Genomic DNA, 17,035 nt, shown 5'->3' with positions numbered 1-17,035 from the left:
ATAACTTATTAGCAAACATTTAGGAAAAAATTTGGACAGTATTTTCCTAATAAATACAAAACAAATATAACAAAAAAAACAATATTGATTACCAAATTATTTTCTATCTAACTTGATTTGTTTCCTGCTGCATAATAGCAGATAACATTTTTTTTATATTAATATTAAGAGCATTTTTAATACTAGATTTAATTTTAATTTTATTTAAATTTTATAAAATATCATATAAATATTTGTGAAACTATATATCATAAATAATTATTTAAAATTAAAAATAAAATTTATTTTCCAATGTTTAGTCTTAATTTAGTTAGAATTTTATGTTACTTTTAATTATTTCATCAACATAATTATATGAGTAGCAAAATTTTATTAGATTTTTTTATCAGGGTGATATTGTATCTCTAAATTAATACCGGTGTCATTTCATCGATCAATTTCAATACAAATTTCAATTATTCAATTTATTTTTTGAAAATATCAAAATTAATTTTCTAAAAACACTCGGTTAGAGATATTCTAATGTATATATTTAATGGAATAAATGGTATTTATGTGTATTAAATATTTATTCCACAAAATAATGAATTATAAATGTTTATTGTTAGAACTTTAATTTATATTATATGAGTTATGTTATGTGTATACTAAAATCAACTACTAAAGTCAGCTACAAATATAAAATACATGCTGAAATATAAAAGACACATTGAAAATAAATTAAACCACACATGTATTTATATTTTAATATGTATTTATACTGATTGCTGATTTTAGCGACTGATTTTAGTAAACATGTAGTATTACTCTAAATAAAATTAAATTATAATAAATGAATAATAAGTTTTATTATTCATACAGCATCATAATTCAGAAATTCCAATTTTTTCTTGCCGAGGGAGAAAGAGAGCAAATAACATTTGATTTTATTTTTTATTTCCTTTCTCTGCTAAAAAGACGCAATAAAAAGCAATATTTTCTTCTTTTTCTTCTTGCGCTTTCTGCATACTACTGTTCCTTCAAGCACCTCCATTCTCTCCTTCTTCTTAAATATTCTTCCTCCTCTTCAAACACAAGCTATATAAAAAAAGCTAACACCTTTGTCGCAGAAACAAGATCAAAATCTAAAAGGGTGTCTCATTTATGGAGCAACAAAACCCTCAACAACCCTCTAACCCCATTTTGGACCACACTAGCTCTTTCAACAACAACACTATCGTGCCGAACGAAGCAAACGTGGTGGCGATGCCTGATTCTGGAGGCTCGGACTCGGTGTCAAGACCCGAAGCTGGAGGTTGGGAGCAGCATCATGGAGTGGTGGTTGTGAAGAGGGGGAGAGGGAGACCTCGAAAGTACTTCGACACAGATGGCAGCGGGGGAGGGATGATGACGTCTCTGACGTCAGAGCCACCGCCTTCGGGGTTTGCGGAAGCGGTAGCGTCCCCACTTGAGAGCCCTGCGGTAAAGAGGGGAAGAGGAAGGCCACGTGGTTCCGGAAAACTGCAGATTCTGGCCTCCATTGGTGAGTGTGTTTCTTTCTGTTACTACTTATTACTACTATTTCATTAGTTTTTTCCTTTAAAAATCGGCTTTGCATGATTTTTTGGTTTGACTTTATTGAAGGAGGGGTAGTCAAGTGGTTGAAATCATGAATGTAAAATATATATATTTTTTGAGAGAAAAAAAAAAAACATTTTTCATTCATAGAAAAGCTAACTAACATTTACAAAGATGATAGAAACATTAATTCTATATTGATACCAAAAAAATAAATATCCTATATATTGAATTATAATTTGATAAAAAAATATAATATTAAATTATTGAAAATGTTAAAAGATAAAAACAAAGACAAAATTAAATTTTTTTGTGTTTCTAGATCTACACATATGTGTTACAAGATAATAAGATATATCTGCTTCTTCTCTATTTCGGTCTAAATATTTTTTAGATTTAAAAGTTTTTTTCAGAACAGCAATGTCTTCTGAAAGTATTTTTCTTTTAAATCTGAAAAAATCTGTACCACCCAACTATCGTCAGCAACCATAAAAAAAAAACCAAAAATACCACCACAAAAACGAAATGAAAACACCACAGATAGGTTATTAATACAGGAACACAGAATTAAGCTCAGATCCGAAACACGATCTGCGGTGAAAACCGTAGAAGGAGAAAAAAAAAGGAGTATGAAGGGAAGAGAACAATCACAAAAGAGTTATCATAGATCTCAGAAAAATAGAAAAACTAGAAATAACAATCGAAGAAAAGGAGCAAGGATGAGAAAAGAAAGACGAGTGAGAAGAAGAAAGAGTGATGAAAGGGTATGGACGGTAGGAAAGAAAAGAGTAAGAGAAGAAAGGAAGGAAGTTTAATGAGAGGGAGCAGAGGAGGGCCACTGCAATGGTGAATAGTTACAATTCTTGCGACGTGCGAAGGAGATAGTCGGCAGTGGTGAGCCAGCGACACAACATGCGAAGGAGATAGAAAGTGGCAGCGGCAGCAACATGCGAAGGAGATAGACAATGGCAGAATGAAGGAAGATAGACCCAACAAAAATTAAATACTAATTAATGTTAATTGTTAATTGTTAATTGTTTTCACGAGATTATGTATAATAATTATATAAAATAAGACAAAGACTACCATCAATACGTAAGTGCATTTACATTGAAATTTCTACAAGTTATGTATCGAGAATAATTGACACAGATGATAAAGTTTTTTTCTTAAAAAGACGGGAATTTAAGTCTTTTATTAACAAAACATAATAAAAATAACAAAAATACTATCTATGTACACATAACAAAAACATAAATGTTCTTTTTTTTCTCTGCAACCACCGGCAAGGCACTATTACCATTACTTGATACTAATTAATGTTATTTGTTTCATGAGATTATGTACAATAATGATATAAAATAACAAGATAGACTACTATCAATACGTAAGTGTATTTATATTGAAATTTCTAAAAGTTGTGAATCCAAAATAATTGATACAGATGATAAAGTTTCTTTTTAAAAAGACGTGAATTTGAATCTTTTATTAATAAGACATAATAAAAAACAAAAAAATACTATGTACACATAACAAAAACATCATTGTCTCCCTTTTTTTTGCAACCACCACCATAGCACCATCACCACTGTCTTCTTGATACTAATTAACGTTGTTTATTTCACGAAATTATGTATAATAATGATATAAAATAACATATTTTCTTAAATATTTTAATTTAAATATAGTCGAGTAGAATTATTTTTCTAATATAAAAATTAATGCCATATTAAAATCAAATCAATATTTAGGTGATAAATAAAAATTGGAATAACATCTAAAAAATTATTTAAAATTATTAAAATTTTTAATCACAATAAATTAAATTTTAATTGACAATATCAAAATCCACACATATTATCTTTTATATATGATAATAATAATAATAACTAATAAGATATCAGATTTACTAACATACTACGAAATAATAATTAGTATTAGTAATAATATTATTTTGTGTGTAGATCCTCTTATTTTTTTTTAATTATTTGGTAAAGTGTAATCTCACATCTTTTTTGACAAAAGAAAAACCATTTTTCATTCATAGAAAAATCAAACAACATTTACAAAGATCATAGAAACATTAATTCTATATTGATACCAAAAAAAAAAAATCCTATATATTGAACTATAATTTAATAGAAAATACAATATTCGATTATTAAAAATCTTAAAAGATAAAAACAAAGACAAAATTAAATCTTTTTTATTTCTAAATCTACAAGATAGTAAGATATATTTTCTTCTTCTCCATATCGATCTAGATATTTTTTAGATTTGAAAATTTTTCTATGAACAGCAACATCTTTTCAAAATATTTTTCTTTTAGATCTGAAAAAATGTGTAACATTCAACTACCGTCAGCAACTATAAAAGAAAACCAAAAACACCACCACAAAAATGAATGAAAACACCACAGATGGGTCATTAAAACAGGAACACAGAGCTAAGCTCAAGTTCGAAACACGGTCTGCGATGAGAACTGTAGAAGGAGAAAAGAAAAAAAAGAGAAGGAGTACAAAGGGGAGAGAACAATCACAGAAGAGCTATTTTAGATCTGAGAGATCCAGATCAAGATCTCAAAAAAACAAAAGCAGAAAAACAAGAAGCAACAATCGGAGAAAAGGAGCACGGATGAGAGAAGAAAGACGATTGAGAGGAAGAAAGAGTAGTAGGAGGGTATGGACGATAAGAAAAAAAAGGGGAAGAGAAGAAAGGAAGGAGGTTTGAAGGGAGGGTGCAAAGGAGCAGAGGAGGGCCACTGCAATGGTGAACAGTTGCAGATCTTGCGATGTGTGAAGGAGATAGTCGGCAACAGCGAGCCAGCGACACAACATGCGAAGGAGATAGACTGTGGCAGAATGAAGGAAGTTAGACCCAACAAAAATCAAATACTAATTAATGTTATTGTTTTCACGAGATTATGTACAATAACGATATAAAACAAGATAAAGACTACCGTCAATACGTAAGTGCATTTACATTGAAACTTCTAAAAGTTATGGATCGAAAATAATTAACACAGATGATAAAGTTTTTCTTAAAAATATGTGGATTCGAGTCTTTTATTAACAAGACATAATAAAAAACAACAAAAATACTATCTATGTAGACATAACAAAAACATCACTGTTTTCTTTCTTCTCTGCAACCATCACCATGGTACCATTAGCACTACTTGATACCATTAATTCTTTATTGATACCAAAAAAATAAATATCCTATATATTGAACTATAAATTGATAGAAAATACAATATTTGATTATTAAAAATCTTAAAAGATAAAAACAAAGACAAAATTAAATCTCTTTTGTTTTTAAATCTACACATATGTGCTACAAGACAGTAAGATATATCTTCTTTTTCTCCATATCAATCTAAATATTTTTAAGATCATAATATTTTTCTATGAACAATAACATCTTCTCAAAGTATTTTCTTTTAGATCTGAAAAAATCTGTAACATTCAACTACCATCAGCAACCATAAAAGAAAACCAAAAACACCACCACAAAAATGAAATGAAAACACCATAGATGGGTTATTAAAAAAAGAACACAGAGCTAAGCTCAGGTCCAAAACATTATCTGCGGTGAGAACCGTAGAAGGAGAAAAGAAAAAAAAAGAGAAGGAGTACAAAAGGGAGAGAATAATCACAGAAGAGATATTTTTTATCTAGATCAGGATCTCAGATCAGATCTAAAAAAATAGAAAAACCAGAAACAACAATTGAAGAAAAAGAGCAATGATGAGAGAAGAAAGACGAGTGAGAGGAAGAAAAAGTAGTGGGAGGGCATGGACGATAGGAAAAAAAAAGAGGAAGAGTAGAAAGGAAGGAGGTTTAAAGGGAAGGAGTAAAGGAGCAGGGGAGGGCCACTGCAATGGCGAATAGCTGTAGATCTTGCGATGTGCGAAGGAGATAGTCGGCAATGGTGAGCCAGCGACACAACATGCGAAGGAGATAGACAGTGGCAGCGGCAGCAACATGCGAAGGAGATAGACAGTGGCGATAGAATGAAGGAAGATAGACCCAACAAAAATCAAATACTAATTAATGTTATTTGTTTTCACCAGATTATGTACAATAATGATATAAAACAAGACAAAGACTATCGTCAATACATAAGTGCATTTATATTATATTGAAACTTCTAAAAATTATGGATTGAAAACAATTAACACATGTGATAAAGTTTTTTCTTAAAAAGACGTAGGTTCGAGTCTTTTATTAACAAGACATAATAACAAGCAACAAAAATACTATCTATGTACACATAACAATAATATCACTGTCCCCTTTCTTCTCTGCAACTACCACTATGGCACCATCACCACTACCTGATACTAATTAATGTTATTTGTTTCATGATATTATGTACAATAATAATATAAAATAACAAGACAAAGACTATCGTCAATATGTAAGTATATTTATATTGAAACTTCTAAAATTTGTGAATCGAGAGTAATTGACACAGGTGATAAAGTTTCTTTTTAAAAAGATGTGAATTCGAGTCTTTTATTAATAAGACATAATAAAAAAAACAAAAAATACTATGTACACATAACAAAAATATCATTGTTCCCCTTCTTCCTTGCAATTACCACCATAACACCATCGTGACTACCTTCCTGATACTAATTAATGTTATTTATTTCACGAAATTATGTACAATAATGATATAAAATAACATATATTTTCTTAAAATTTTTAATTGATGCATATAGTCGAGGAGAATTATTTTCCTAATATAAAAACGGATGTTATATTAAAATCTAATCAATATTTAGGTGGTAAATAAAATTTAGAACAATGTATAAAAAATATTTAAAATTATTAAATTTTTTAATCACAATAAATTAAATTTTAATTGACAGTATCAAAATCCACACATACCGTCTTTTACATATGATAATAGTAATAATAACTAATAAGAAATAAGATTTACTGGCATACCACTAAACAATAATTAGTATCAGTAATAATATTATTTTGGGTGTAGATTTTCTCAATTTTTTATTTTAATTATTTGATAAAGTGTGATCTCAGATATTTTTTTTAGTCCTACTTAAAGAATGAAAAGTGAGAGATCACACTTTACCAAACAATTAAGAGAAAAAAATTGAGAGAATCTATTCCCATATTATTTTGTCCTTTTAACCTCAAAAGTCAAAGTTGGAGAGGACATTCAGGCTGCGTTTGTTTCTGAGAACAGGATAAGACAAGACATTGAGAACAAGACATAAAGGACAGAGACACAAAATTTTGTGTTCTTGTATTCTATTTGGTGATAAATTAGAACAAATTATGAAAATCTAATTTATTCTCGTTTTTTTTTCATTCAAAAAATTTGAGACAAAAAAATATAATAATAAAAAATATAATTATAAAAAATTAACAAGAATAATGAAAGAAAAAATAAAATATAAGTTGTGTTCCTTATTAGTGTCTCCGTGTCATTCCTATCAGGATAGACAAAAAATACACTAATTCAATTCAGTGTCCCTAGACACATTGTCTCTGTCCATGTCTCTACTGTCAAACACGATTTTGTGGCTCAGTGTCTCTGTCTCAGTGTCCTGTCTCTATAAACAAACGCAACCTCATGTCACACAAGCAAACAAGAGTAACGTAATAAATAATATAAAATTGTAAAAAATACTTTGTATACAAAGCAAAAATATCATTGTCCCCCTTTTCACTGCAACCACCACCATGACACCATTACCACTATGTTTCTGATACTAATTAATGTTATTTATTTTACGATATTGTATACAATAATGATATAAAATAACAAGATAAAAACTACCATCAATACGTAAGCGTGGTTATATTGAAACTTCTAAAAATTGTGAATTGAGAATAACTAACACAAGTGATAAAATTTCTTCTTAAAAAGGCATGGATTCGATTCTTTTATTAACAAGACATAATAAAAAACAAAAATACTATCTACGTACACATAACAAAAACATCACCGTCTCCCTTTTACTCTGCAACCACCACTATGACACCATCACTACTACTTTCTTGATACTAATTAATTTTATTTGTTTCATGAGATTATGTACAATAATGATATAAAAAACAAGACAAAGAATACCGTCAATATGTAAGTGCATTTACAATGTCATTTGTGATGTAGGTGGGTTTGTTGTAGAAACAGCTGGTGGAAGCTTCACACCTCATGTGATGATTGTTGGTACTGGAGAGGTAAGTGGTAACACAAAAATTAGACACTGTAAAACGATTAATTGTTGATATATTTATGATATTTCAGGATGTGGTAAGTAGGATATTGTCATTTTTCCAAAAAGGCCCTCGTGCTATTTGCATACTTTCAGCTACTGGTTCTGTGTCTAGTGTTGTAATTCGCCAACCTGGTGGTCTATTGAGATATGAGGTAACTATCAACAATAAAAAAGACATTGTTTTTCTTATTCTTTCCCAATTGATTTTGTGTTACATATATATACAGGGTAGGTTTGAGATTTTATCTTTATCTGGATCATGCACCTACACCAATGGCAATGGTAATGCATATCGCAAAGATGGCATGTTGAGTGTTTCTCTTGCTAAACCTGATGGCAGGGTTTTTGGTGGTGGCATTGAGAACTCTTTGATTGCTGCTGCCCCTATTCAAGTAAACCATTTCATATAAACATGTTCATATTTTTTCACTACTGTTCCTTATGTTTAAAGTAATGTTATTAATTTTCAATCAAAGATAGGATTCAAAGAATGCTTTATGCCAATGTCTAGTAGTAATAAGCTTTCCATATATAGAAGCAACTTGGATTTGTGGTGTTTGTATACTATTCGTACCTTTTGGTGTGGTTACGAGCTTACGAGATTCTGGGATCCTAACTTGAGTTATGTCTACACCAGGTCGGAAGGGCAACCTACATAGCACTTTGATGCTTAAGTCAGTAGTGCACTTAGTAAGATTGTAGTGAATTATTCCTTACCTCATGAGTTTCCCTTTTTCTTATATTATACCTTTCGGACTACCTGGACAGCCAGGGCGGTCCAGTTCATTCGAACGGCCCAGTCTGTCCGTAACCGTTAGGCATTTACAACCTTAAATTATATTTCGATGTCATAACAGCTTTCTAAGATAATCATTCTACTTATTTTAATGATATATCTATTATCCATTAATAGAGTTGGTAGCGTACTATTCTCATTTAATCGGATTCTCAATATACCATTCTTGTCCAAAATACATACATTATATCCAAAAACATTTTATTACTTGTTAGCTCAATGATGTACCATATTGTTCAAAGCATAAACTATATACTTTGAGTCATTATTAATTATTAATGTAACATTGCAGCTTGTTTTGGCCACTTTCAAGCAAAATATCAGCAACCAAATCAAGAAGAGGTACTCATCTGACCCTTCTTCTAATGGTGTCCCCTATACTGCTGCTGCCGCCATCGCTGTCGTGCCGGATATTCCGGATTCCTCAAGGGGTAGCCACAAAGTTCTTAAGTTATCATTACATGAACAGAGTTTCCCTTCACCACCACGAACAACAAATGCAATTCAAGATGGTGTCACAATTGTAACAACTAATGACATAGCAGATAATGTGATTCCTACAACAACAAATGTGGTGACAAATAATGTCATTGCTGAAGATCTCAACATGCATTCTTCCTCAATCGAGGATGCTATTGACCTTGACCAAACAGCCTCACCAGCAGATGTGGATACTAATTAATGTTATCTGCCAAAAACTTTATAGAGTCTGAAAAGTTGAGTTGTTTATCTAGTTTTTGTAGGTAACAGAGAACTATTTATGTGATATAAATAAATTTAATAATTACAAATGTTGTAATTCGTTTTATTTTATCAACTCTTTTTATGATTGTTAATGATATTTCTCGTACTCTTTTAGTGTAAGTAAAATTTATTCTTTTCTTTCAGGAAAAAAAATACGGCTCTGTTTTTTATTTTCTTCGGCGGAACTCATCATCTAGTTTATTTTTTTATTTGAGATAAATTGATCAATTTTCAATCCTAAATATTATAAGCTCACGCATAATTTGAATTTACACGCACATTAAAGAGTTTTATCCACTGTTTGTCCATTACTAAAGTTCCAAATTAGGTGTAGAATATTAAAAGCTTTAGATCCAACTCATCATCTAGTTCAAGTTAACAACTTTGGAGCTTGATCTGATTAGGCTACAATTTAGTTCTTAAAAAGACGTGGATTCGAGTCTTTTATTAGTAAGACCTAATAAAAAACAACAACAATACTATGTATACGTAACAAAAATATCATTGCCCCCTTATTCTCTGCAGCCACTACCATCACCACTGCTTTTCTACCGTCATTCAACTAATAAAAAAATCAATCAAATAAAACAACACAATATCTAATAGGCTCTTTATAGTATAATTGATCAATCTAAAAAACATTAATCAAAATTCATATAAATAAACGATAAAATATACATAAAAAATGTAAAGAACCAAAGGAAGAAAATGTAGTGGGAAATAGAGGTGGAGGAAGAACACGATGTCATGAAAAAGAGGCAAAGATAAATGTACATTTAGAAAAGAAGAGGAAGAAAGGTACATCTAGAAGATGGCAACGAAGACAGAGATTTGGACGCCAGACACCACATTGAGCAAAGGAGGCTGCATCAATTCTTGTAGAGGTAGCAATGGTGGAAAAGACTGATGAACAGCTGCAGATCTTGCGACGTGCAAAGAAGATAGTCGGCGGCACCAGCATAACTTGCGAAGGAGATAGATGGTGGCAAAACGAAGGAAGATAGAGCCAACAAAAATCAAATAATAATTCATGTTATTTGTTTTCACAAGATTATATACAATAATGACATAAAACAACAAGACAAAGACTACCGTTAGTACATAAGTGCATTTACATTGAAACTTCTGAAAATTGTGAATCAAGAATAATTGATACAGGTGATAAAGTTTATTCTTAAAAATTTGTGGATTCGAGTCTTTTATTAATAAGACCTAATAAAAAACAACAAAAATACTATGTACACATAACAAAAAGACCATTGTCCCCTTCTTTTCTACAACCACTACTATTACCACTACTTTCCTACAGCCATTCAACTAATAAAAAATCAATCATATAAGACAACACAATATCTAATAGGCTCTTTAGTCTTTATAGTATAATTGATCAATCTAACAAACACTAATAAAAACTCATATAAATAAACAATAAAATATACATTAAAAAAATAGAGAACCAAAGGAGGAAGATGTAGTAGGAAATAGAGGTGGAGGAAGAAGAATATGATGTCATCAAAGAGAAGCAAAAACAAATGTACATCCAGAGAAAGAGAGGAAGAAATGTACATCTAGAAGATAGCAGAGAAGATAGAGAGGACGATAGACATGACATTAAGCAAAGGAGGCTGCAACGATTCTTGTAGAGGCAGCAACGGCAAAAAATATTGGCAAACAGCTGCAGATCTTGCGAAGTGTAAAGGAGATAGTCGGAGGCGGCGGCACAACATGCAAAGGAGATAGATGGTAGCGATGACAGCAACATACAAAAGAGATAGACGGTGGCAGCAGTATCAACATGAAAAGGAGATAGACGGTGCTGACAAAGACGTCTGAATTCATCATCTAGTTTATTTTCTTATTTGTCAAATAATTTCATAACTTTTTGAAGGTTCAAGAAGGCTTATAGAAGGGGTGGTTAAATCTATGGCTTTCTTTAACTTTGAATAATTAAGCCTTAGACACAGATCTTTGAACTTGATTTAAGTTAAGTTTATGCAGCAGATAATTCAGGAGACAATTTTGTTTTGTCTCATAAAAACCAGAAAATAGAACTTAAGTAGAGAGGAAGAAGATGACACAGCCATGTATCCTGATTCAGTTGCCTTGTGCAATGCAACCTACATCTAGTCTCCACCACAAAGTTGGTGGAATTTTCACTATGATCCAAGTATTACATACACCAATTCCCTAGGACTCATCACAATCCTATCTGGGTACACAAGCTTCAACATAAACTTAACCTGGTTAGGCTAATACCTAGAATCACCACACTAAGTGCTTACCCAACTTAGCAAGGGATACCTCTCATGTACATGACACAAGACAGAAAATACAACTAAAAGAAAGCTGAAATCTCTCTTGGATTTTTCGTCAAGTATATCTCTCAGCCTTTTTCACTCTATGACTTTTTTTCTCAATGCCTCTCTTTCTTGTCTTTTACCTCTCAAAGAAAACTAAGAAAGATATCATTGAAACAAAAATACAAAAGAGTAAAACATAAAGGAGATGATGAATAACAGCTTTGACTCTATGCACTGAACCCAGCATCTGAACTCATAACCTTGTTCTACATCTTGGCGGAGTGCTCCCGTTAGTGTAGGTGCAATGCTTCCAAAACTTCAAATTCAATAGTGAGGATTCACTCTTTGCTTTCTTTCTCATGTTCTCTCTCCTTTCTTTCCAAATAGATTCAATTTTTCTTTATGTACCTTGTTCTGAGCCAAGATTAGGGTTTCTCCCAAGTCAACTTCTTGGACCTTGAGCTTTTAGAATTCATCCATTCTCTTTCTTTAATCAACCCCCGAAATTAGAGATTTCAAATCTGGTTCTTATTTTGACCGAGGATTGCAGAGCAGCAGAGATTGAGTTTGCTAAGTGATAATCCCAAATCCAAACCCTTGAAAATGTGCTTTAGCTCCAAGTAATAATTTTAACTATTGATTCACGGCAGAGATTATCAACCACTATTTTCTTTATTTTCATTTAAATGGCATTGCAGAGAATAGGAGATGAAGTGAAGAAATCAACTTGCATGCATATGAAAATTATTTACCTTTAACCTCTGACTTTGCTTAACATGCATTGATTTGTGTGATTGGACCTTGTTTTCTTGGTTAACCTTTCTCTTTCTTTCTTCTCTGGTGTATGAACTTGAGGATGAAGCTCTCTCTCTCTCTCTCTCTCTCTCTCTCTCTCTCTCGTGTGTTTACCCGAAGTGCACTTGTGAACTCTTGCTGAGATTTGATTCAATGATGCTTGGTAATGATTGAGCTTGGTTTGTGAATCAATATTCCATTCAGCATACTTGAGTTCATTAAGCTTCATTACTTTGGGCTGCTACATAATTATTTGGGCCTGCATCACTCAAATGAAATAATCCAAACCCAATTGGGTGTTTAACCCAATAACTCAATGTTTTTCATGATCATTAAATTAATTATATTCTAAACTCAACAATCTTCCCTTTGATGACAAACATAGTTTCAAAAGAAGTAATCAAAGGAATTGAATTAGATGAAATTAAAATACTTCCCTTTGATGACCCCAAATGGTTTTGATGTGCTCCCCTTTTCTTTTACAAGTGTTGCTCTCCTTGAATGTGAACTCATCTCATCTTTCAATTTCTGTTAATGTGCACACAGAGAACCATACAATACAAGAAGAAATTGAGCTGTACAAAAGTTTTGTAATGCAATATTTTCAACAGCTTGATAAATCCTTCATGCATTAAACAAAATAGAAGCAATGAACTCAAGCATCAGATCAATATTTAAGTGATATATCAACACTAATTCAACTTTTCCTTCAAAAACCTTGTTTTTGTCAAACCAATATCTCATTTGGCAAAACTAATCAAGGTATTAGAGCCATCAACAGAAATTTCAAAACAGAGCCTACATTTATTTTCAACCATATTACTACTATTCTTTTACTATTCTTTCTACTACTCCCCTTTTTGTCATCAAGGGAGGAACATAGGCACATTGCGACCTGTAGAAAATGGTTAGTTCACAAAGACCACATAATCTTGATTAAACCAAGTCTAGAAAAGTAGTTAATGTTTACAGTCATTCGAAACCTACTGAAACAAAAGCCAAAACACAAACAGTCCAAAAACCAAAAGAAACATAATAGTTCAAAAACATAGAGTTTAAAAGAACATTAAACAGCAGCTAGAGACGTTCTTAGGCATCCGAGAGCCATCCTCCTTATAAACAAGTGGTTCCTCTAAGTCTGTGGCCATTGCTTCTTCTGAATCCTTCCTAGTGGAGGACCAAATTTTGACTTTTTGAGACACATCCCCTATAACAAATTCTTGTAGATAATTCTTCAAAAATCTCCTCTCACGGGGTCTAGTGGACTTAGGAATAAATTTGGTTACAGCGGGATCTAAGGAGTTGGTATTCCCAGAGATTTCACTAGCTTTAGGAGATAAAATGGGATTATCTCCTGGCAGAATCTTCTGCAGCAATAGGTTCAAAATCAGTTTGTCCAGAATTTTCTTTTTCATGGCTTTGGTATTCATTGGCATTATTTTTTACCTGATTTCCTGCATCACAATATTCTAAAATACTTTGAACCATGTTAGTATCACAAAAAGTAACATGTATAGACTCTTCAATAAGCCTAGCATCTTGATGGTAAACTCTATAAGCTTTGCTAGTTGTGGAATAACCTACAAACAAATACTTATATACCTTTGGATCAAATTTCTCCAATTTTTTTTGTTATTTAAAATAAAACACTTGCATCCAAAGATACGAAGATAATTTAAATTTGGTGGGTGACCTTTCCAAAGCTCATAAGGGATTTTCTTTAAAAACTTTCTAATGATTGTTCTGTTTAAAATGTAGCAAGCAATATTAACAGCTTCAGCCCAAATAAATTTTGGAACATTACTTTCACACAGCATAGCTCTTGCCATTTTTTGTATGCTTCTATTTCTTCTTTCCACAACACCATTTTGTTATGGTGTTCTTGGGTAAGAGAAATTTTGTGATATTCCAAATTTCTCACAAAATAATTCAAAAGATTGATTTTTAAATTCTTTACCATGATCACTTCTAATAGAAACAATCTTTAAATCTTTTGTGCCATAACCACTTTTCAGATTTTTTAGAATAGAAACAAGTTACATTTTGATTATTTAGTTCATCAAGAGTGAGGTCATACACATTATCACAACGATTTGCAACAAACAATACCTCATTAGACTTTTCACTCACAACTCGGTATTCCAATCTTTTGAATATCACCAAGTAAGCCAAATCACATAGTTGACTAATACTCAAAAGATTGTGCCTCAATCCATCAACCAAAAAGACATCATCAATGAAGGTAGAGTAATTTTTACCTACTTTTCCAATAGCTATGATTTTACATTTTCTATCATCTCCATAGGTCACAAATCCTCCATCATACTTTTTGAGTTTGATGAAGAATGTTGACCTTTCCGTCATGTGTCTAGGGCATCCGCTATCCAAGTACTACATGTCTTTTTTCTTCTTGGATGCTAGGCAAATCTGTGAACACTCTTAAATGATTTTAGGTATCCAAACCAATTTAGATCCTTTGAAGTTAACCCATCTTGGTTGTACAAGAGCATTAAAGTCACAAACAATATTATAAGTTTGGTTTTCTACTCTTCTTTTGTCAATAAAGCATTGGGAGTAAGAGTGACCAGATTTCTTATAATTAAAACAATGATTTCTGTGTGCATGTTGCTGAAATTTATTGAAACTTTGATGTTGGTAATGATTAAGATGTTGAAATTTTCTGGTTCTTAAAAAAGGTGTGTTTCTTTTGATAAATTCATTTTTGTATTTACACCCCCTATTTCAAAAGACCTCAAACCAAAATTAGTGAAAGCAAATGGTCTACTTGAATAAGAGGCTTTTTTGTAAAAATGTGGCTGTTTGAAAGCAGCCTCATTATTTGAGAAGCGCCCCTGACCAGAATTGTTTCGAACTGGTTTGATTTTAGAAGATGATGTAGTTTCACCGAAATATGTCTGTTCAAAAGAGACATCATCATTGAAAAAATATCCAAGACCAGATTTATAAAAAGAGGTTTTTTTGTTTGAAGAAGAGGCCATGAATTTAGCAATTTGTTTTTCGAAAACTGCATCCTCTTTTGTCACATAGCCCAACCTGATTTTTCAAACAATGGTTTTTGACTTGCAAGTAATTTGTCCAAATTACTTGAACTATGAGCAAGCTTTGCTAAGTCATTGTTCAACCTTTTAATCATTTTATTTAATCTTTCATTTTCAGCAACAAGTTTTTGTGAAGGATCAACAATGTGCTTTCCTTTAAGTTTTTTATTTCAGATTTCAAAAATCAATTTTCTTCAATGATATCGATAGCCCATTCGGTCTCTTTCATTTTTTCTTTCAAGAAATCATTTTTAGCTTTCAATCTTTCATTTTTAGTTTTGCATTTATTATATTTATTCAACAGTTTCTCAGAGTAGTGGATGGTATCATCAACAATAACATGTAAATCATCCATGGATAAGTCATAGTGATTTACTTCATCTAGTTGATCTTCACTAGCCATGAAGCAGACTTGAGCTTAGTATTCGGAGTCCTCTTCCTCATCCGAATTATTTTCAAGATCCTCCCAAGAGGCCATGAGCATTCTTTTCTTTTCTTTCTTCCCTTTTTCTTCATTCTTGAGCTTTGGACAATTGTACTTAAAGTGTCCAGCTTCCTTGCAGTTATGGCATATCACTTTGCTGAAATTTTTCTTTTATTCTTTTGAACTTGAGCCCTTGTACCTGACTTTGTTCCTCATTAGCCTCCATAGTCTCCTAGCAAAAAACACAAATTCATCATCTGAAAACTATCACTAGACTCACTCTCATTTGGTTCTACTTTTGATTTTAAGACTATTCCCTTTTTCTTTGAGTATTGGCTTGTGTGTGTGGTTTCATAAGTAAGAAGTTTTTTTCTTAGCTCATCATAGGTTTTTGGACTCAAGCTTTTACTCTCAAATAGGATAGTGGCTTTTGTTTTCTATTCTTTTGTGAGGCTTCTAAGGACTTTTCTCACTAGAGTTTGTTCAGTGTGTGTTAAGCCTGTAGCATCAAGGCTATTGATGATGATTGAGTATCTCTCAAATATCTCATCAATACTTTCTCCATCCTTCATTGTAAATATCTCATATTCTTTTTGCAGCATATCAATCCTTGTTTCTTTGACTTGTTTGGTGTCTTCGTGTGTAACCTGGAGTTTCTTCCAGATTTATTTGGCGGTCTTGCATCTAGACACCTTTCGACACTCCTCGAAGCTGATAGCACAATGCAGCAGGTTAATAGCTTTGGCATTCAGTTCCACCTTCTTTTTGTCATCATCGTTCCATTCGGCTTCCTCCTTTGGAGTCACCACTCCATCAGCACTAGTCTTTGTTGGGATTTTAGGACCATTCAACACTATCTTCCATATATTGTAATCTTTTGATTGAATGAAGATCCTCATCCTCTCTTTCTAGTAGGCATAGTTCTTCCCGTTGAAGAAGGGAGACCTGTTGTTTTATTGACCCTCTGTTAGCGTGTAGGCCACAGTGGTTGTGCCCAAGTTATTTTCCATTGGACCTTTACTCTAATCTATTAAGCTTGATTCTTGAGACCTAGACTCTTGATACCAATTGAAGATTCCAGAAGGCTTAGAGAAGGGGAGTTGA

General features: G+C 32.1%; 1 protein-coding gene across 1 annotated transcript; it reads left to right on the top strand.

Moving 5' to 3' along the window:
* The first annotated feature begins 937 nt into the window (after window positions 1-937).
* Window positions 938-9,323, top strand: LOC112784946 (AT-hook motif nuclear-localized protein 11). The gene is made up of 5 exons (XM_025828325.2): window positions 938-1,522; window positions 7,708-7,775; window positions 7,843-7,965; window positions 8,041-8,205; window positions 8,902-9,323. Exons 1-5 carry the CDS (start codon window positions 1,144-1,146, stop codon window positions 9,289-9,291), a joined length of 1,125 nt encoding a protein of 374 aa, XP_025684110.1. The 5' UTR covers window positions 938-1,143; the 3' UTR covers window positions 9,292-9,323.
* Window positions 9,324-17,035: the final 7,712 nt, after the last annotated feature.

The sequence above is a fragment of the Arachis hypogaea genome, chromosome 3 (assembly GCF_003086295.3).
Source record: "Arachis hypogaea cultivar Tifrunner chromosome 3, arahy.Tifrunner.gnm2.J5K5, whole genome shotgun sequence".
Taxonomy (NCBI): domain Eukaryota; kingdom Viridiplantae; phylum Streptophyta; class Magnoliopsida; order Fabales; family Fabaceae; genus Arachis; species Arachis hypogaea.
The sequence above is the reverse complement of the archived record's forward strand: the minus strand, read 5'-3'. Positions and strand labels throughout refer to the sequence as shown.